Source organism: Magallana gigas, chromosome 7 (assembly GCF_963853765.1).
Source record: "Magallana gigas chromosome 7, xbMagGiga1.1, whole genome shotgun sequence".
Classification (NCBI taxonomy): domain Eukaryota; kingdom Metazoa; phylum Mollusca; class Bivalvia; order Ostreida; family Ostreidae; genus Magallana; species Magallana gigas.
This window is the reverse complement of record NC_088859.1, coordinates 14,129,328-14,153,038: the sequence shown is the minus strand read 5'-3', so window position 1 is coordinate 14,153,038 and position 23,711 is coordinate 14,129,328. Positions and strand designations below refer to the sequence as shown.

Here is a 23,711-nt window from a genome sequence, read left to right as displayed (position 1 = left end):
ATTTATCTTTTATCTTTCTGTGTTGGAAATGAATAAGGGAAAACGTCTAACTTACGGAAGCGTATATATGCCATACTGACCTTTTTCTATTTTTTAACCCCCACCCCCCACATTTAAATCTTTAAAATAAACACATCAGTTTTTAATTCTTAATTTTACGCTTAAATGAGTAATTTTTACATAAATGAAGACTTATATTTTCGAGTTAAGTATCTGAAGTGTTAATGCTACATATCTTTGTGTAAAATTATAGAATTTTCAAAGAAAATACATTGTATAGGGAATAATAAATTCCATTTAGCCTGTATACTTAATCTTCAACTAGTAAAATCTTTATGTCTATGTATTTTGTGAATTTTACAGTTAAGCGCAAACTGTACAATCATACTAAAGTAAGAATCTCACCGATTTAAGAGTAAAATACCCCAAATCAAATTGTATTGTTTAGATTTACTCGTAGATCTTGTAGAATAGAGTGTATTTTTAACAAATTAAAGTGTATGGAAATATTGAAGGAAAAAAAACATTGTGACTCCAATATGCTTCCGTACTTACTGTATCAAAAAATAAATTTTAATAACAAAATCTAAGTCGTTGAATATTTTGGATCGATACGATATGATAACACATGATGTTACAGACACGAGCTTTCCATTTCAGATCGCTTTTTATCTGATTTTGATCGTAGGTTGTTGGATGCTGTTACTGTTTGTTAGAGTAACGTCCATGTTGTTTTATACATTTCAGGGATATTGTAAGATAAGGTTTAATAGTTTCATAGGATGGGATTTTTAGATATTAATGTATATCAAAGTACACCATTATCACATGCTATTAAATCAACGTTTGAACATTTTCATTTTGAACTCAGGACTTGCAGGCTGTCGTTTTGACCTGTTGTGCTACTCTGTTAGGCCTCCAAATTGTAAAAGTTAGTTATTTGTTTCAAATGATAGTACGTCACAATATGGAGGTGTCTCATACCTCCTTAACGTTTTCAACTTTGGTGTGAAAAGTGTAGAAAATCATATTGAGAGCATTTTCTGTAATTCCCTCTTCGGTTGTTTCCTTTTTGGGAGAGAAGATACCTTTCCTCTGTTTTAATCAAAAATTTGGTGTAGATTTTACGATTTCTTAACAATTACAGTTAAAGTGCATATGCCTTACACTTCAAAAACAGGATGTTGTTAAACTTGCGCTTTATTAAATTCGTATTTCGATCGTTGTATAAAATTGGTCACACTTAGAACCGCCGTGTTCTGATATTTTCTAAGTGATATCTGAAGTCTTCTCAAAACACATTTCATTTTTAGTGCCATTCAATATAAAATCAACAATTCTTGCATGTTAATGCAACAATGTCGGGCACCGACTCTTGTGCTTAGCTACAGATCTTTTATTGTATTTTTTCAGATCATCATAATACTAGTTCTAGCTATTGTACTGTTAAGACTACTATGTATCACCTCTGTTTTGGGACACAATCAGACAAGTAGCGACAGGGTAAGCCGGGGGACCGGGTAGGGTTGAGGGTTGTTCCTTCACTTGTTTTAATGAACCTTTTATATAAATTAGGAAAATAATTGCACAGGGCAATCACCCCTTCATTTTTCTTGTCTGGTCACTCCACACGATGCTTCGTGCCTGACCATCCCTTTATTTTTCACCCTCAGCACCTTTTGAACATGATTTATTTGTCCACGTGTATTGAACATGATATGGTCACACACTTCCTACTATAAAACAGAGAATATCATCGATATCTTTGAACGTTTCATGACTGTAATGTTTCTAAACCCTACGTTAAAGTAAAAAAATATAATTCATATACATGTATATGATATATGAAACCATCTGCTCAGAGCACATCCTTTTAGCAATCTTAAAAACTAAAATATAGACACAGATAAATAATACAAAGACACAGGTGTTGCAATAGAAAAATATTTTATTATGTACTTTTCGCAGTTTTGATACAAAGAAATGATTCTGTCAAACAATAGTTTTATTACTATTTTTTCATTTTTCCATCTTTTATGTCAAACAGTATTCTTAAAATCTATATCATGAGTAATAACATTATTTTTAAAAAAAAACATTAGGAGCAAAAAACAAAATTGTTCCCATAAATCAACAACGCAATGGACAGTATTCTGGAGAAGGAGACAAATGTCAAACTGTCTATAATTTGAATTCAAAAGGTTGAATATCATAACACAAAATATATTTATAAATATGATGATTTTGTATGTTAAATTTGTTTAAATCAACAACCTTTCAATTGATCAAAATATGACAATAACTATGTCCCTCTGTGTTAACTTTTTTTTCATAAATAGACTAAATAGTCAGAAAACACCCTTTTCAACTATAATCCAGCTTTTTACAAAAAAAATGCATTTTATTGCAAATCTCATGAAATAAAAAAGAAAAGTGAAATAAAGAAAATTGCAATTGATAAAATGCTATGAAGCAAAACGTATACAAGCAGGCTATGCAAATACGGGTCGATACATACACTATATGGAAAAGGGAAGGAAGCACATTTACGTATATTCTTCATTTCAATAGTGGAAAATCTAGTGAATGCATATCAAAATATAATATTTATACAACCTTTCAAAGGAGTTGTTATCTTATTGGCAAGGAAAATTTGCAGCTAGAGGACAGATCTGTGCTGCATATGAAAACAACCAACTCCCTTCGAAATTAGAGGTACATTTCATGTTTTGTCAGACTTTTCTATCCATAATGCTATATTGTATCATCAGATTGGAATTCTTCGGATCATTTCTATCGTATAAAAAATGTTTTTATCAAGATTTTTTTTCATGTCTATTTTCTTACAAAATTAAATATAGTTTATCAAAATAATTATGTAACAAAAAAAAAGGAGTAATTAATGGGAAGAATTCTGAAGGTTCTTCCTTTTAATACCCACAAAACAACGACCAGCTCACAACCATTCTCAATGTAATTAACATTTGTCCTTAATTATTAAATAAATATGTCTATCATGTTTATGCCTATATAAATGAAAATGAAGTTCACGTGTGGAAATCAATGACACGTGTATTTTTGTAGGGTCATGGTAATTTAATCAAAATAGCGTGACTTAAAAAAGAAAATGTTAAAATTAACATAATTTCATTAATTACTTAGTACTGATGAAAAAAACTTATTGCCATAAAGATAATTAAGCAGGTGAAACTGAATTTTTTTAAAATTATCTATATGGTTGAAGTCAGCCAGGGCTTAAAATGAATCACTTACACTTTAAGTCTTCGTACTGCACGAATTACGTGAATAAATTAGTTTAAATCTACTTATGACACATACAATTCCAAAATAAAAGCACTGAATCCTAACGACATAAATTGTTTCAATATTGAGAGATTCGGAAGAAGGGGGGGGGGGGGTAACTGATCAGATAACTAAAATAAGTTGTACTAAACTGCAATAGCTTACGGTAACAAGAACAGATTTAGCTATCAATTACAGAATGTTCCAATGTGCCTGTTAGTTGTACCAGTACTACAGAACTAGAATCATACAATCAAGTAAACAGGATCAGACAATTGTATGGTATGTTAATAACTTAAAGATGTCCCAATTCCATGGGTATATGATAAAAATAATGCCTCGATTTCCATAACAGCGTACATGTTTACCTTATTCAAAGGATACGCATCACTGATAAATACAAATCAAATTGATATAAATGGTGTTACTTTATGAAATTCATATCCTTAAAGAAAACTAAAGGCACACAGCAATGACCAACAGGGATAAAATACACAAATGGGTAAATATATATTATATGATAACCATATATGCAATATGAGTGACACAATTAAATACATTTAGCAAAAATAAATATGGTTTTAATATGAGATGCAATGATACGCGATAATACAGGAAAATATGTACATATCCGGATGTATAGATATATTGTTGTCGTGTATTTTATATGCCTATACATCGATCATAACAAAAATAAGTTCATCTAAAAAAAGGGGGTGGGGGGTGAAGGTGAATAAATAATTCGAGCATGAATGGACTTTCTTAGAACCTTCACCACAATTGTAAGTGAAAAAAACAAAAAGAAAGTCAAAGAGGACTAAGACGGTCTTGTCTGCAGCTAAGCTAAAGCTACGCTTAGAATGACAACCGGGCTCTTTTCATTCACTCCCTGGCAATGTGTTGTATTTTCAAACGTTTCTCATAAAAAGGCCAAAAAAGAACAAAAAACCAAAAACCATTAACTGACAAGATTTGGAAGAAAAGTGCCAAAAGTGTCACAGATTTTTTTCAATGGAATACAAATGGAAAAACGAGCTCCACGTCCCACGATAAAACTCAAAATGGCCAATACCCACTCAATGTGATTACTAGATATCGAATAAACAAGAGCTATCGTTAGATCGAAAGACAGTTTTGTAGTTCGGATAGACTGAAGAGACGTTGAGGAGAGTTACCTTCAAATGAAATTCATTTACGACTGGACAATGCCCATAGTTACTGGAGAGGCTTTTCTTTTTCCTACGCACACACGGTCTTACCTCCCCAATGAATGAAATTCTCCTCTATAATCAATATCACATCGAGCAAACTCCTCATCATTCGATAAAGAATGCCATCATTAGTTCGACATTTAATTACTGTACTATAAAATCAATGAAAGGGAGGTGTTGTAAAGGTCAAACGCCTTTTTATATATACTCTTAAGGATGATCATCACCTACATAAGGGAGATAATTTATTATTTTTTTTCTTTGCAAAAGGGACCAGATGAGCGATGGTTTGGGATTTAAACTTAACCAAAAAAAAAATCCTGAAAAGCACTTCTTAATGAAAAAGCATTCTTGCATTTGGACTTTAAAATTGTCTCGAAGATGGAATGGTTTTGAGAAACTATTTGAAAACAAAATAGATAGGCGAGGGTAATGTATTGTATAGCACCAAAGCTTAGCCACGCGTGTGAAGTGATCGGGAGAAACCAGGTGACAAGAGCCCACTGCAGAAACGTGAGACTACCTTAACATAGTCGTGACCCACATGTCCTCAGATTAGCTGTATCTACACGGTTAAATAAATACAAATATGTACAAGCGTGTCAAAAATAAACTACCTTACTATATGACTTGAATTTTTTCAGCCGTATTCTAATATAATATATAGCTGACATGCCCTAAGGGGAAAAAATAATTCTTTGCAGTTGCCTTGAATATTCTTCACGTATACAATGATAGAAAATGGTATTTTGAGTATTTCAATTACACTGGCAAACAATTATTGTCTCTAGGTTTTCTTCCTTTCGAGATTCACTGTGTATACACCTTAATATGTCGACTGTGTTCGTGATCCAAGTTGTAAATGATCGGGGGTTTTGGCGATGGAAACTGTAGCATGCTATTGGAATATCAATGAATTCATTTTCCTATTGGCTGGTGGAATTAGAATCCGGAAACTAGACGCCACATCTCTCAAGCAAATAATTTACAAAAAAGCAACAGAGAATCCACGTGCCCGGAATATAGCGTGACACTAGAAACGGCGAACACAAGTTGGAATTCATTAATGAGCTCAGAATGATAATGTCGCATATCCCCATTTTGTAACCATCCAAAATCCATGAACTAAACAAAACGTTGACATTTGCACAGTCATCCGTCTATGATTTATGGAGATGAAATCCTTTCACAAGAAACTCCGATCATCGTATGGAGAATTTGTGGTGTTTTCAATATCCACGCTTTCCACCGTGTCCACACTCAGCATGCTTTCACTTTCCTCTCCCTCTCCCTCCTCCTCCTCCTCTTCCTCTTCCTCTTCCTCTTCATCTTCATCTTGACCCAGGTCCTTTTTACTGGAGGAGCTGTCAAAACTGTAAGGTGTTTTTTCGCCTCGCATTTCACATATCACATTTGTAAGGGCTTTGATGTAGTTCTTGGCTAGTGTCAGTGTCTCTATCTTTGAAAGTTTTCTGTCCAATTTAATGTGTGGAATCACTTCTCTCAGAGCTCCGAAAGCGTCATTCAAAGAGTGCATTCTCTGTCTTTCACGTTCATTGCTTTCGAGGCGACGTAAGTTACGCTCACGGGCGTTGAAACCCTTACGGCGCTTTGCAGACTTTTTCGGGCTTTTCATTTTTCTCTGTTCGCCATCATCTGTCATGTCTGTTGTTGAGCTGGTACCCGAATCAGAGGGTGATGCTGGCCCTTCGCGTCTGGCCCTTTTCCTTATTTGGTAATCTGTGGCTCTCAATCCGGGCAAGTCCCAGAATCCATCCGCTGTCGTCTGCTCCATGTCGTCTGCGTTGTCGAACTCCAGAGTGGAAGTCATGGCGCTGTGTTTGCCCGATCGCATCGCCTGAAAAGATAGAAGGAGCTACCAGGAAACACTGTCATTTTCTATCGTCAGTAAATTACACAATATTTAAACTTGGATCATTTGAATTGTGATTTACCTATAACCCGCACTTCAAATAAAAAGACTAATCACACAGGTAAATTATCATAATTCTGATATTTTTAAAAAGAGCGACCTTTGACGCAACTAAAGTGGAAGGGTGATTATTTGGTTTCCGTGTCGTGCCGACGTTCGACTAATTAAAGGTAACGTCGTCACTCTATTTACAAAAGTTTTCAAATAAAAGTTTATTCCAAGTGAATCTTAATGCTGCTACCAACTGCATGTCCTCAAAGATTATATTTAGCTCGCCCTATTGATTGACAGAACAAAACCTTCGTCATGCACCGAGTTCTCACGATAAAGATAATGTCCCCCTTTTCTATCCGTCTGTTTATTTTCATGATCATTTAAAGGTCGTTTGCTACAAAAGTTTACATTTTTCTATTGTACCTGACAATTCCCTCCCCCTCAATGTTTTGGCCGTAATACCAACAGACCGAGACGTCATATTTTAGGCCAATCTAAATTTAAAAATCCTCTGCACGCCCCCACGTAGTACGGATAATTTTCTCTCAATTACTTCAATTAATCGATCCAGAAAGACAAATGCGTTTGAATGGTTGTTTTGTGAACCCGCTGCAGAATGAATTCGTTTTCAGCATGAAATGTCAATACCAACAAGACCATTGTTTATAGGACGAGGTCTTATCACTAAAAGGTCTTCGCGTAGATAAACAGACCCCGCATTTACATGCAATTGTGTTTGATGTTTTCGCTCTTTTTTGTGACATCATAATTAAACAGGTACTCAATCTAAGCGCACATACACGTATATATATAAAGATTGTGCATGTAAATTGGATAATAATGATGGATGGGTGTCCTTTTATTCTTTCTCTCTCTCCCCTGAAATGGACAAATACCAAATGATGACCGTAAAACCTGACAGTGTGTCCTATTCATTTCAAAATGACATTTTATTGTCAAACACTGGTGTCTTGTGGGCAATCAATCAAAAATATCACTTCTCTACAAAAATGAATTATGGGGAATTTTTGTCGAGGCATTGCTTGACATGTACCTGGTCTGGTCGTTCGGTAAAAAATATATATATTTCTTAAAAACCCATTGATTTGATATCATTGGTTTGAACATTTTTTTATTTGGCGGCGTGAGTCACTGAGGACAAACTGACTTGTAATTTCAATAATTATGTCTTGTTTCTGCGTACATTCATCCTAACAACACGATCTACTTCAATGTGATTTTCTGTTCGATTTCCGCCAAAAAAAAGTTTAATAAGAAATTAATAGCAAAAACACTGTCACTTATGTCTTTTAAAGACATGTGCATGAATAGTTTAACCATGAGGATTTTTAGGGAGAAAAATAGATCGATCACAGATGTTGCTATTTCTGAGCAGACGAGAGACTGGGTTGGTTACCGGTAAACAACCCGGATGTACCCCCGTATTTTGGCTACAGGACACCCCTTCTGCACGGAAGTCGCCTGGAACCAGAGGAATGCTGCAGCTCCGAGCGACAGCCCGGATTCCTCGGGAGATAAAACAACGGACTTTTCACTGCCAACACTCATGAAAGCACGAAGGAAGCACATGTCAAATATCTCTCTCTCTCTCTCTCTCTCACATAATGTCAGACGGAGATAGCCTATATATGCACCTGTAGAACATATGACCCTGGTCTGTGCAGTATCTCATTTTTAAGGAGGTTTTTCGCCTATTGTGAAGATTACATTTCCGAGTAAAAAAACCCGGTATCAAACTGTCAAGAAGGAAAGAAATTAACGTCTCTCTCCCGTGTGACCAGTGGCTAAATTGTTTTCTTTTCGCAGAACGAAGGAAGAAGCCCGAAATTTGTGTCTTGTCATAAAAACTGACAGAAGCTAACGAGAAATTGTCTTCCCTGACGGGTAACGTGTCAGGCTTTGTCAACGACTTAATTGCAGCGAGGGGATCGATAAGCTATTGTCACATTTCCCCGACACCCTGCACGATACATCGGTTAGTGGGGGGTGAATAGTACTCCGCCACTTTACTTTGCTACATTACGGTTTTATATCTGTTTAATATTCATTTTATCATCCACTTTTTATCGATGTACTTGTTCTACATTAAGCTACACAGTTGGTCTAGTAAAATCAATTTCTCAAATATCAAGGATGAAAAATTGGCTGCTCCAAAGAATTGCGAGAAAATGTTGTATTTTCTGCAATGAAGGCAAATAATGGAAAAGATACAGATAACACTAATTTGGCATGAAAACGATGCATTCGAACATTTTTTTACTGCAAATACGAAAGAACAACTTGTTGAAATCAGAACAACAGTTGATTAAAAATGTACGAACCTGCATTAAAGTATAGAAGCTTTTTAAATCAAATTTACACTTCTCAGTCGCCGAAATGACGGCAAATAGTGTAACACGTTAGGAATAAGAATGAACGGGGGGGGGGGGGTGTAAAAAATGATGAGGTACATCAAAGGAAAGTAGAACTGAAATAAAAGCAAGTGAGTTTTACCTATATCATGGTCCTATCTCTACAGTTGAGTGCCGACACTATACATGAACTCGTTCGTCAGGCGTTACTCCTAGGGTTTAACGTTATCAGGATGAGCACATATATACGCTTATCTCTGGGAATTAAACCTAATTTTCAAAACGCTGCCGTTTTACAATGTTTTAATTTGTAGATTAAACCCTCTCTCTTTTACTTCACGGTTTCGACTATATCTAAGTCTCTCTCTCTCCCTCTCGGGGGTTTCGAAGGTTTTGAAGGCCAAACTCAAGTACGTAGACAAGTTCTTTGATTTGCGAAAGTCAGCGTCCTAATTATTTTGAAGAAAACAAGGGCACTTGACATTTTACCTTATATAACATGAATTTGAATGATCTATATGCTAATATTCTATGGTAAAAAACCGACGATACGATAAAACCGCAAATATCTTTTACATATGTATAGTATTTTTTTTAAAAACAAACTCCTCTCTCTCTCTCTCTCTCTCTCTCTCTCTCTCTCTCTCTCTCTCTCTCTCTCAAAGTATGCACTCATTCATTAAACGCCCATTCATGCATAGTGAGATACTTACTTGAAAAGTTTGCGTGAGAAATCCTTCAATTCAATTTAAATATTAAGAAAGTCCTTTTATGTTTCACCAATGCTGGGAATTCGTGTAAAATCATGCGTTTGTCTTTCAAGGAAAAATTCCCTGTCCGATTTTGACAGTCCCGTTTTCTCTTGCTATAGCTACTATAATGTCAACTGCCAGTTCTAGTGACTGTCGTCTGCCGCGTAAAGGGAATTAATATCCTGATGATAACACACACATAATACGAGAGTTTGTAGTAATTATCAATCGATTCGAAGTAGCCAATGAAAATATGACGTTGTCTCGCCCAGGCGTTCGCCGTACTCTACGCACGATCAGAGTGGGTGTCAACAGACGATGCTTGGGGTACAGGCAGAGTGCTTAGGCTGATCCGGTAGAGCCAGGGGCTATAACGTAACGCGACGAGCAGAAAAATCTGTAAAATATTGAAAAAAGAGGTTTAATGAATGATGTAGACTCAGGGTATGTTTTTTGACGATAATTGCGTAATTATGTATGAAAATCGCTCCCCTATAACCAGGAAATTTTTTTACTGCAATCCGGTATCACACCGAAAAAAAAATCACACAAACCTCTGTTAGAATACACTGATCTTGATTTAAAACAAGAATATTAAATACTGTAGTTAAACGTGAATTTTTGGCAGGATTCGCCCGTATATTTTGATGCAGGAGATTGATTTTGTTCAATGGGGCGGTGGAAAGTTAGCGATGTAAAATCACGGTATATTGTTTGTGATCAATACTGTGCAAAGTGAACGTCTACATTCTGATTTCACTGAAGTCACCATTATAGAACTACTAAAACTGTCATTTCCGAGGGCCGGGCGATTAATCCAGGTGATTGAAAATGGAATTAATTTGTCATTTTCCGACAGAATATCATTTTTTCATTAAGAATAATAATTTTTATACCACGCGGGTTTTAGCCTTCCGAAGACGGCCTATAACATGAAAAAAAAACAGTCGTAAATCGTTTTCATAGCACCTGTTAATTTTATTCATAGTAAATAGACAATTCATTTAACGAAATGGTCATCAATTTCTCGACGAGGTTACTGCGCAAAATTTATTGCCACACACACACAGACATACGAATTGTAGAGGCCAGCTTATCGGTTTATAAACGAGCCTATATGTCACTTTCATCTGTTTCAACCAAATGCTGAATCTTACTGAAAAATCGTGTGGGTCCAATTATACTTCAGGGAAAATCAGTCAAATGGGGCAGATGTTGTTGACACTCTATATGTACTAACATCTATTACTGCATTTATAGTTCGAACGCAACTCGGAGCATAATTTTGAACTGAAAATAAGCTGCGCGTGTTAAGCCTCCGTCTCCCAAGTACTAGCATTGTAAACTACTAAAAGAGACATGTTAAACCTATTTAAGCTTCCGTTGTAAAATTAAATTTCGACCAGTTCGATCTAAATTTGCTCAATCTAAAGGACGCGCACCTGTTGAATTTTCCATCCACTTAAAACTTGCCCCATCAGCATAATATCAACACTTGTTGAACGGTAGATAGAGCGATTGCTTGTTGCGAACAAACCATATACATACGTTACAGTAAGTCAATAAATGCACGCTCGATTTATATATATTCGATTATGCTGGTCATATTTCTAACAGGATATTTTCAATTTACTAACAAGCTATTTGCTAATATATCTACACATGTTCGAAGCAAATAAACATTCAGTGGGTTATTTTAGGTCAATATACCTTGTTTGTATGTATATGTTGTTGCCGCAAGAATAAAAAAATGAAAATGTATCTTTCTTTCTCTCTCTTTCACGAATCCCCTCTAGCTGGACCTTAATTGTTTATAGGTACATTGCTTTAGAAACAAATTAAGCAGATTAAAACCGATAAAGAGGGGATAATACCCTAGAAATTGATATTTCTGCTACCACTGTACTATCATGTCCGCGGGTAAAAAGCCGAAGCTCGGACAATTGATGATAAATGTATTGGTGGCCCCGAGCAGGAAGCGACAGGTGTGAAGATACAGGTAATTTTGTTCCTAGGCCGTGACACGAGTCGGAGAGGCTGCGTTGTAATTGACAAATTTTATATAATTTTGTTCAGGCTGAACTTTTTTTTACAGTTCTGTAGGTCTTCCCCTTGCCTTGAACCATCTATAATAGCTACAGGGAGGAAATTGGTGTCGCGAGTTACATATATATTATGCATTGGGTGCTCCCCTTTTTCCGAGAAAAAAAATTATTACGATTGCTAGTAAATTTGACAAGATCTAGTTTTAGCTGGATTTTAATTCATATCAAAATGTTTTGTCGGTATATTTCAATGTAGATGATTATATTCGGTCGGTTTGGTAGATCCTGGTATACACGTGGCATACTATAATGAACTCGGTCATAGACATGAATGAAAAAAGGAAATAGTTAATAATTATCAAGTCCTTATAGAAAGTAGCTGGAGTACTTATATCTGAAGCGGTTTAATTGATGGTCTATGGTAGTTATATAATCAAATAGCGATGCTGCGGTGCAAAAAGGGGAGTAATGAAAGATTATAGCTTATTATGGATCTAACTCGCCAAACAATTAAAAACACGAATGAAGGACTTTCGACCTAAAACCCGGAACCTTCTCAGGTTACAAAACATGTCTTTGCTTATGAAGGGATAATTTCTACCCCAAGGGCGCAAACAAAACCAAAAAACACTGTAACAGCAGTTTACTAAATCCGTTAATAAATATATCAAATTCTGTGTCACAAACAGTAGAACTTGTTTACACAAACGCACACCACGATTTTCGTCATCATTTGGAGCTCCAATCGGGATGATCGTTTCAGGTTGCTGGTTTTTTTTTTTTTTATATATTTATCGTTAACTTATATTATGTTCCGGATATCAATTATCAGAGGAAAACGAGTTTTTATGCTCGCAATGTTTATAATTGCATAAATTAGTACGGATTCGGGCCGTAGACGGAAATAAGACACTAATTCTTTGCCACCGTTCCTTTACATACATTCCGATCCGTTCGTTGTCTTTTATGTACCGACAAGCGGATCTCTCTTTACAAGCTGGAATTGCTCAAAACAACTCTAATGTTTGGGGCATAAACTCCGCGGCCCTGGAGACATCTATTAATCAAGCGGACACCTTAGCTTTCTCTTTTTGTCTTTACATCTCTGTTTTCTGGCCTGATTGATCACAAGACTTGTATTTTACTACCCGTCTTTATATTAAGAAAGGATTAGGGGAATTTTTTATTCTTTTGATTTCAACTTTTCCAAAAAATTCGCATCCTTTTCCCATTCCAATATCGTATATATAGTTTTATTCCCTTCTGAAAACCGAGAAATGACACCCCCTCCCCCTACAATAGAGTGGAATTGTTCTATATGCCATTATTGCCAACTGGTGATCGTGGATATAAAGGCTAAAGTGATACGGCCTCTTGGCTTTCTCTCATAATGTAATAACGTATCGAGCTTGCGTGTTTACAATGCGATCTCTTATTTTCATAGATATTTTGATCTATTTCCTAATTTAGCGCTGTCTTTGACTTCATAAGATGAAACGCGAAGCCAAATTGTGAGTTGTAGGCTTTCAAAACCCGTAGATGGCTTTATTAAAAAGGGGATTGCTAAAACGCGACAAAGGGGGAAGAGGGCGTTTGCATACATGTAAATCGGGAATGATATAATATTTTCAATATCGGTCGGCAATCAAAAAGTATTTAAAAAAAATAGACTTACAGTTTCTGCTCCTTTTAATAATGCTGTACACAAAGGCTGTGGAAGGTTGTGCTTTCAAGTAGTGATTATCTTTGATCATTCTCCATTTTGATGGAGATGGATGGATATTTTGATTTATATGTTGGTGGTCGCCACAAGATTTAATGCAAGATTTCTTGTATTCTTAGAAATGGTAATTAAATTTGTACTCAAATTGAAAATTAAAAAAAAATTCATTGGTAGAGGAATAAACTTAAAACCATAAGTATTAAAGGCTGTCACTGCTGTCGTTCGTATCAAACGCAGGTAATCTAGCTGTATAGAAACGTGCTCGGCATTTTTTTCAGAGAAAGGTTAGCAATCTATGACAGGAAAATATGCAAATCTAGCATTAAATTTTCAGGATATGATCATTGTTCGGGGAAACTGATGTCAGTGCTTGATTAATTGATATAAAAACGGAGCGACCGGGCCTATGTTTTCTGTGGAGAAAGCGAGGTTGAAATGAACAGTCATTAAGCATACTTTCTCTTAACCATAATAATAGTTTTATCTTTTCAGGAAATTAAATAACTAATTATCATTCAAAAAAATATGAATCGTCATTTAATGAAAATTTGATATCTGTATTACAGTTTTAACGCATGCGTCGGAGAGCCCCCATTAAGTACACACCACAACGAGCAACAAATCTGTAATTATCATTGGAGATTTATTGATAGTGGTCGAGAGTAGTAGTAGATGACTAGATACGCTTGCCTTCGTCCCTGTATAGTACACATTTAATCGTGACATAGTCGCCAATCGAGAAATCGACGCCGACCCCCCAAACCCCTACTTTTGAAATGAATTTACACAATAAATTGACGTCGTTACAGCGTAATCTCGAGGGTGTGTCGTTGGGGTCACGTTGATGTCTTTATCGTGCAATATTGAAAAATAAAAATCCCTCAACAACCCGAGAATTGTGCGTGAGACGGTGTGATCGTCACTGATATAATGCACAATTACAACAAATATACTAATCTCACAAAATAAACTATCAACAGTTTCTGTTTTTCGAGTTTTTAATCAATGGGTCTATCAACTGTTTCCCCGGGCACGAACGGCATCAATTGGCCTGAAGGGTCCATTAAGTTGCCTTAATGCTCAATCAATTCATATATCCTAACCAACTTGCTAAATACTTGAACCGTATGTGCTCAGCTGTTCGGTAGCACAAATGAACCGTGCGTCCGGTAGCGCAATATGTCGCAGACGACATATCCAGGGACAATAAGTGTACTATCAATGCAACTTGGAGAGACCAGTTTTTGCAATATGAACAGGACGTACGCGATGTTCGTCAAGTCTTCGCAAATATAAATAGCATAATAATAATTCTCCAGTGTGATAGAGGATCAATAACGATTCCATATTTAGACCTCCAGAAACATCAACTATGGAAGGAGTGTTCCGAACGTCATATCCGTGGGTGCTTTTTCTTTAATACAATGTCAGATACGACGGATCACCCTCAAACTCAAAAACCTGCAAGTGTTCGAAATATCGGTTGTCTCAATCTTACATAATAAACAAAAAAAAAAATCCGTTATAGAACGGAATAACCCCACTGTATTTTTTTCTTCGGACTACCGATAGTATTATTAGAGTCTGGAATGGCACAGTACTCAAGAAGGCTTGAAGATGGGAGTTTAATTCAATAAAAATCGAAATAGAGGCTTGAAATTCAACCCACACCTTTCCCACTCAGAGCCGGGCTTAATTATTGCCGATCGTTACGAGTTCTGTGAATAATGATTGCTTTTTTTATAAGACCTAATTAAGCTCATATAAACGACATTTTTGCATGCATCGATCTTACTCAAATTCACATCCCAATAGTGAGCAATTTGTCAAAATAATTCAAAGTTTCACTTAAAATAGTGAAAGTGTTAGAAAAGTGTCAATTGGTCATAAAATCGTTTTCATTCATATTTCAGAAGACGTTTTTTGATATAAAAAACCTTTTTTGATATTTAAATAATATGCAAATTGTCAATATGCATTATGGATGAAAATATCATAGTTTCACCAATATATGTAATACTGAATTCAGTTTTCAGTACATACAATTTAAACCTTATGAGCAACCCTAGTGCTTCGTCGAAAACACAATTTCTGTTTTGAAAAGAATGGTTATAACAAAAAATACAACAAACAAAAAACAAAAAAAACAAAAAAACCTGGGGAAAGAAAACTCAAATCCCTGGAAGACCGGACAATCAAGACTATTGAATTGCAAGACATGTAATAATTCTCGTAGCAGACATCATGTTGCTTGCCGTTTTGTCAACTTTTGGAAGGTTATCCCCGAGTACAATGAATGTAGTAACGAACTAGACAGAACCTTATTGATTGTTGATGAGGACAGCATTGAGAATAAGAAATTGACTTATTATACTCCAAGACAAATGTCGCTGACCGATGTACTATCCTGTCTTCCCCATTCTATTCCCTGCCCCACCTTTAATTTTTAACCCCAAAAAGGAATTGGTAAATGATGCAAACAGTAATTATTTTATTTTGCCTTTCCATTCTCTGCCTCCCCCTCCACCCCCAAAAGTAACGATAAACAACGCACCCAGTTTTGTTTGTCAATAAACATGTTACGTATTTAAAACTGGTAATATCTTTCTCCTCCACCCCCAAAAGGTTATGGTAAACAAAGTATACCTACTTTGGTTTTCAATAAACATGTTACGTATTTAAAACTAGTAAAGTCCAAAATTGAAAAGGTGTTATTTACACCATCAACCCAATCACCCCTATCCCCTCCCCCGCATTTCATGTGTGCATCGCTCTAACTGCGTTTCCCTTTTCGGGTTTTCATTCCTGACGAAATATTACAGTGTAGGTTGAGGCCACAGAAACAAACAAAATGTAGGACAGAATCCAATTAAAAATTGATGAAACGTTGCACAAATTTAACTTGATTATGCTACGATCCGATTCTCAAAGCAATCCGTTCTGCCATAAAGTTTTCCTACAACCGATGGGAATAATTGGTGGGGTCGGCATTAATTTGTCGTAGTTTATAGGAAAATACTATCGATTCCGCTGGAATCCAGTTTCATTCAATGACGCCGTGTATAGTAGCAGCTTTAGTAGCACATTACTACGCCAAAAGCTCTGCGTCGAAATGGCAGATAGACACACGTCATTCCGTGAAAAAAGTCATCAAATTGTCAAATAGCGTAAGACGGTCGTATGAGGCGGATTTTGGGGGTCAACAGTTTTATTCTTGATCTTAAAGGAAACTGGAAACCAGCACTTGTGATTTATATTGATTCTTCCATCTCTTGATACCAGTACACCTTGTTCAAGCATCTTAAGAAGGCGACGTGGAGTTGGTTTATGAAAGAAGATTTTTTCTCAAGATACCGAACGCAGGAAAGAAAAGTTTTTTAAAAAACGTTGTTCTTGCAATACATTTGCAACAGTTCTTCAAATTCTATTGGTGTTTATTGTCATTAATTCTTATTACCAAATGGAACCCACCCAAAGTCTGCAAGATAAGATTGAACGTATGTCCGTTTAGTTTGGGATCTCGCTTCCGTTATGTTATCAATTAAAAAAGATTTATTATTTTTCAATGACAGAAAAATAACAATGGTTAACCACCAATGCTTCTCTTGTTTATTCCCAGCATGTGCACATCATTAATAAGTTATTTTGCTCCTAAAAATACATATCCTTTAGTAGCGCAAAATCGAACCTATCAATTTGGCGCACCAGGAAGCTGTGCCTTATACTCGAGTCCTTCGTGGGGCGAAAACAGAATGTCAAGGGAACTAGGGATCTGCCTGCATGTCACTTTAATTAATCACCGTAGCTGCAATTGCATACTGGGAAATATCTTAAAGTGCAAATGACAGTGCCATTATAATGAGTAACTGTTCTGATTTTTTGGAGTAACAGGAAATCTTTCTATAAAAATAAATCGCCGAAGTCCTCTTTGTCAATTACTGGTTCTTGAGTCACCTGTAATAATTACAAGGGCTAAAGCCCGAGTCGACTGCATATTAATTAACAAATGACTTACAAAAATAGACGGTTCACAATGAAGTAGACTTTAATGGTTCTGAAGGTAATTATATATTTAATGCGTCTCTCTCTCTCTCTCTCTCTCTCTCTCTCTCTCTCTCTCTCTCTCTCTCTCTCTCTCACACACACACACACACACACACATAAATTGACACACGAACCACAAACCCCTTCGATTCTAATTATGGTTTGCAGAGAAATTGTATCCAAAGAACTTTCTGTCACAGATTGCAAAAACCGAACGTCCGTTTTAGATAATCTGCTCTCATCGATCGGTATTCGAATAGATATTATAGGTAAATATAAACCTAAAGGTAACCTTTTCGAGATCGGGTGCATTATACTAGTATGTTGATTCATACATTTACATTTTTAGTAAACTTTTTTTTTTTGCTCCTAAAGGGACTTAGACACGATTTGAGCTCAAGATTTCAACATTTATTTTTCCATTTTTAATGTTTAGAATGGTTAATATGGGTATTTTTAATGCTTTGTCAAAATTTGAAAGTCAAACACTGAGTTTAAAGCAAGATAAAGAGTTTGAAATTCTTTGTTTTGTAAACAAAGCTCGAGCCTTGATATTGTTTACGTATGTGTTTTATTGGTATTAGTTTCAATCAAATGTTGCTTTCTTCTGTTGATGATATTATTTATGAACACATTGAATCAGTTTACCTTCTTTTCCACGAGTCATTTTGTCAACAATAGTAATTTCATACTTTACATTATTCGTAAACAAATATAAGACTCGAGCTTTGTTTACAAAACAATGGATTCTTGCCTCTGTATTTCTCTTATAACTTCTAACATTCAAATTTTCGTCAACCATTCAAAATGTGCAAGTAAATCAATTTATACATAAAAATAGAAAATAAAATTTTGATCTCAAATCGTGTCTTTTAGTCCTTTTAATGCCAAATTGCAGAAATACCCATCCGCATAACTGTACATGTACAAAATAAAATGTGGGATTAACTTGTATAACATATTGTGAAATATGAAAACAAGACATTTGGCATTTTGGAGAAATCTCACACGTGTTGTGAATATCCTGGGGGAATTAATGACGGTACAAATAATACAATGTATGCACATATGTTTAGAGCATACAGATTCACGTTTTATTTGGACCATGTAATGGGGTAATTTCACACGACAGAAGACACATCTGTAATAAGTATAATGACCTCAAACAAACAAAACAAAAAACGTTTTACACAGCCTATAAATCAGACAGGAAGAAAGCCAAACTTTGACCTTTAAACTCGATAATGAGTCTTAATTAAAAGAATATTTTACAGGAAATATTCACAAGACTCTTACTCGAACGCAAAACATGTCTGGCTTCTTAGAGCACAGTTCAATTGAATTTAAAAAAAAAAAAAGGTGCTTTTGTTTTCGGCATTTTTTTTCATAAATCGACCACAATTTTTACTGTTCTTTTCCATTATTTTATGCACTTCATACGATTAAGATTGATTTTGCAAAACCGCTTAATTATGATAATTTCATTTCAAAAAAACTTTTTTCTTAAGGTGACAGAAATAGATGGGCTCACAAATTTACTCTCTCGTTGCAATTGCTTTTGGGAAATTCAGATAAAAGCACGCGGAAGATATGGAAAATTGAGATTGATTTGTCAAAATTAATGAAATTGTCGTAACAGTCTTATCGTTGTGCGAAAGCCGGATTTCACGCTTCTACAACTGCCCTGAAGTGAACCCAGGCACAAGATTAATTATATTTACATAACATTAAAACACCATCTCATTTATTATTGGCGTTTCAGTTAGCCTTACCGCAAAATTGACACAGTTCTAATTTATTGAAAACCATTTTTACTTGAATTTGATTTTTAAGCTGAAGTTCGTTTTTCCTAGGGTGGGGGGGGGGGGTGTAATTCCGCTATTGTATCTGACACATATTATAAAAATATGTTTTTGAAATAAGTCGTACTTGTTCTGTGAAATTATCTCTGTAAAATTAAACACATGTAAAAAAATTAATATGCGTTATGTCCGTATATTGATAGATTGTATATTCCCATAAACTCTGATATTGACAGCGCGAACTTTTAACCCGCTATTGAATTACCGTCCATTTGTCGCATAATATAGTCCGTCGTTACTAATTTATTCCCAGAAAGCAATAAATGTGTACATAAAGACAAAAAGAACAGAGTCACTCAAGGCGCTGAAATATTGAATTAATGAATATCGTTATTATTGCATGATAATCCCCAAAATAATTTGAATTATGGATGGAGAAAGCAATGAGGTTTTGCTGTCATGAAAGGAATTGCATGCTATTAAGCCTTGGTGCTCTAAAACAAAACGATAGTGATGTCTGAGTGGATTGGTTTATATCCAACACCCCCCCCCCCCCCCCTTGCAATAAAGTATACATTTATTTATTTATATATTTTTTTGCATTACTATGAAATGAACTAGACTAGTAGAGGGGAAAATTGGTGATACATGCATTTCGAGGATTCAGAAACTAGGTACCATGGTACCCGGAATCGACTTCAAAACACACTAAGCAATGGAGTTACGACTGTAAACTGATCACACCCGGTATCAGAAGTAAATAAATCGCTACAGTTTCATTAAAGTTGTTTTCTAAATGCATCAAAATGAAACAACCGCTGTTCTTAACAGTTTTGGACAACAAATTGCTCTGTCTGCTTTGACGATCTATATCTTGCTACTGAGCCTTCGTTGTCAATCTTTTACCATTTTCTTAACTTGGTGAGGCTCTACCACAATGGCGAGAAAACTAACCATTTTAATTATGATCTTCTCTGTTTTATCTAAACTTTGCAAAAATATAGATTTTTTTATGTAAGCAACCCTGCAGACCATTTTCAGTTGATAGAACAACAGATGAAAACGTCTCAAACAACACCTTACATTACTATACTTGTTGCATTCAAATTTCCAGAGATGCAACTGATTGAATGCATATTTAGAAAAATATTAAATGCAAACATAAGAAGTAAACATCATTTAGTCTGCATGTCATTAAAAACTGCAATTGCCAATTACGGTATATTGACATTTTCGTTGCCAAATGTTTTGGATCCACTCCGCTCTCCTCTTAGGGAAACTGAGCGGGTCGGACCGAAAACCCTTGACTTACGAAGATGCTACATTAACTAAAATAAACGTTGTTTATTGCCGAAATAACTTCAGTGATGTAACGTGACTTGTTCCATTCAGAGCAAGATAGAGACGGTACGACTACCAGGGGAGAAAGAAGAACTAAGTTTATCTCAGTATCACCTTTGATGGATTTATTACAGTCGGTACAACCTTAGAGCTTAAATGCAAATCGGCCAGAATACCTGAGAATATAAAAAAAAACCATATTTTCATGCTCGTTTACTTACACGTGTCTATAGCGATTTAAAGCTTAAAAAGACAACCTATTAGAGTATGCATTAGCATGGTAATCGCATGTAAATGCCGATTGATTTTCAGTTTTAATGTTATATTTATTGTGAGCTCTATAGAAAAGTAACAGTTCGTGTATTTTAAACAAATCTAATGTAAGCTAAGTATAGATATGCAATTGGTTTGTTTATGACTGGTTGGCGTCACTGTGAGTTTTACGATTTCGCTTTACGTATGCGGAAAAACTTGGGACAAAGCAAGGTGCTATTGTAGCGTAAAACCCACTACGTCACCTTATGTGTCGATATAAGTATTCATGTATATTAAGAATATTCAGCTATGCATGATAAAAATAATGTGTGTTTTTTTCGTTCCGCAAGACGCGTCTTTTAAAAAACAATGCAAGTACAGGGAACTCCGGAAATGTCCCAATGTTCGAAAGGACACAAGATCAGAGCCCAATGAGGATTTCATGATGTCTGCTCGCAGAGTAAAACAACAACTGGGTCATCTGTCAGGTCTCCACAGTATAAGTGTGATAAAAGCAAGGAAAAAGCGATAGGCATGAAAGCTGTCACCTACCTAATAAAGAAACAGTGTTGTCAAAGGTCTAAGTGAGGGATTCATGCTTAAAATTGCAACAGTGTCAGGGGAAGTCTATTTTTGGTTACTCGTATGGAAGAAATTTAAGCATACAGATTACATCATCAAAACTTTTTATTTTTTAATTGCAGTTTTATTTTTACATTGCTTTAATTTTGATATATGACGTCACGTTGTTGTCATGACAAACGGATGTTGTAAGTAAAGGAAATATAATTGGTCGAGTTAATTCAAAGGAAAAAAAGTGTCAAACAGATTATTCTCCATGAAATAAAAAAGAAATGGCTGTTGTCACGTGTCAATAAACTCTCTGAGCGACAACAAAAAACAAGGAAACTATTGTACAAGTTGTTCGTTTTGTAGTTTGTTGGTTTACCTCAAAGCAGGCAAAGTTCTGCTTTTCAGTTTTGGTATTTCCTTGAGTAACTCTTTGGTTAGATTTATCAACCATGAAGACTAATGTGTTTCGTTGTTTGCTTTTCAATCTTAATTAATGTCAAATAAAAAAAACTTTCATCAGATAACTACCCATTTCAGTTTGTTGTATCAAATCATCGTTTAAATTCTCTACAACGTATATACAATTCATTGCAAAAAAATTTATCAATTGCAAATCATGCGGCGCTTTTAACTGAGACGTTTCTCTTTTATATCTGCAGATTTAAATACAATTTCCGCAAAAGGATATAGCTTAAAAGATTTTTAGAAGAAAAAGCCAATAAAAGAAGGAACTTACATTGAGGTCTGACAATTCTCTTGGGGAGCAATAAAGAGAAATATCCTAACGGTGTCACAGGTTCGGCGCACGGATTAACTTTTCGTTAACATTACACCTGTCAGTCGGTCGTCAGATTAAAGCTTGAGGGGGGCGGGGCCCAACGTCACGCCATCAATCAAAAACTGTCAAGCTTATTTCCCATTCATGGTAAGTATCCCATCACCTTTTCGATTAACTCTTATCAAACAGATATACAAATTGATGCATTTCATCTTCCATAGCGTACATCCCTTTCTCGTGTTCGTATACGACCAATTAGGGCTTTGTTTTCAAGAGAATCCGGAGAGGCTGTAAAATTGCCGGATATTCTTCTCTCAAAGTATCGTAAAAATTATTCAAATGAGGTTATTAGTTGCCATTATGCAAAGCCGTAATAAATGTTCCTTATTAAAATATGACAAAAAAAGGCTAGGTTGCGACAATCCCGTGTTGTTTATCATAACACAAGCGGGACAAATTAAGTACACGTACCTGAACAAGGTAGCGAAATTAAATGCAACAAAATACACAGTTAATCAACCAAATACAAATATTAGCATGCAGAGAGAAAGTGCGATGTTTTTAATTTTCAGACTCAAAGTTTTGACAACACCGGACTCTGTGGTTCTGAATTCCAGACACATCCATTTGTTCCCTTATTTTGAGATACGTCGCGTTTATGCAAGCATGGTAGTCCTTGGTTCACGTGGAGTAACCATTCTGTTCCCCAAGCAACGTCTACGCTGGCAGTAATGCCACGAGGTCACAATTCTCAATAACTTTCAAGTATGTTGACAAATTATGCTGTATTCTAACTTTTGGTCAAGTGCTGAAGTCGGCTTTGACAAATAGATTGACCTTGAGTTTCCTGAAGTGTAGACACTAGAAGTGTGCAAAAGAGTGCTTTAAGAATATTGCACTTTAAAAATCTCATACGTGTACATGTAAATGCGACTTTCGCTTATAGTAGGCATTATTCATGCGTAGTGTCAAAATTGTTTATCAATATTGTAATTATATAAATATCGTTGAGTTTTTAATTAAAAACTGTTATCTCACTGTTGCTTGTTAAGTTTTTTTTTTTAATAAAAATCAATGTATGGTAAAAGGTCTTTTTATATTCATTTTTACGTTAGTTTGAAATGTCAGTAATAAAATGATAATGAAAATATACATTTGAGATAATACATTAAACTAGTTTTTTAAAGTGTGAACTTCACTTAGTACTCTCGACCAATTAGGCGAAACCAAAATAAAAAAGAAACTAAACAAATGTAGCGGTTCATTGGCCGAAATGAGGTCGTCATATAGAGGAGGAAGGCCAGGTAAAATGCGCGTGTAAGCAAGCTTTACGCGTGGTTGAGCCAAATAGTGGTTATTGATACAGTAACAAATAACTGAGTTAGCATACATCAACATTTTCTTAAGGGTGATTTTCAGATATATATGCACTGGTGTGTATACATATATACATGTACCAAACATACGGATACCAATGTAAACCTCAGTTCATTCAGATGTACATCTAATATGCCTAAGGCTACAGTCAATATTCAATTATTTATTTACACAAGTTCGGTCTGATGTAGGTGTAAGACTTGTAAAT

At 35.4% G+C, this 23,711-nt stretch overlaps 1 protein-coding gene across 4 annotated transcripts; it reads right to left on the bottom strand.

Annotated features, from left to right (window-relative positions):
* Positions 1–1,930: 1,930 nt before the first annotated feature.
* On the bottom strand, positions 1,931–22,241 carry LOC105329470 (class A basic helix-loop-helix protein 15). 4 transcript variants are annotated; one of them, XM_011430739.4, is made up of 3 exons: positions 22,085–22,234; positions 9,527–9,962; positions 1,931–6,372 (listed from the first exon to the last, which is right to left on the bottom strand). In XM_011430739.4, exon 3 carries the CDS (start codon positions 6,367–6,369, stop codon positions 5,701–5,703), a length of 669 nt encoding a protein of 222 aa, XP_011429041.2. In that variant the 5' UTR covers positions 6,370–6,372; positions 9,527–9,962; positions 22,085–22,234; the 3' UTR covers positions 1,931–5,700. The 4 variants fall into 4 exon arrangements, with proteins under 4 accessions (XP_011429041.2, XP_011429042.2, XP_011429043.2 ...); XM_011430740.4 differs by lacking the exon at positions 9,527–9,962 and having other exon boundaries at positions 22,085–22,241; XM_011430741.4 differs by lacking the exons at positions 9,527–9,962; positions 22,085–22,234 and adding an exon at positions 8,956–9,175.
* Positions 22,242–23,711: the final 1,470 nt, after the last annotated feature.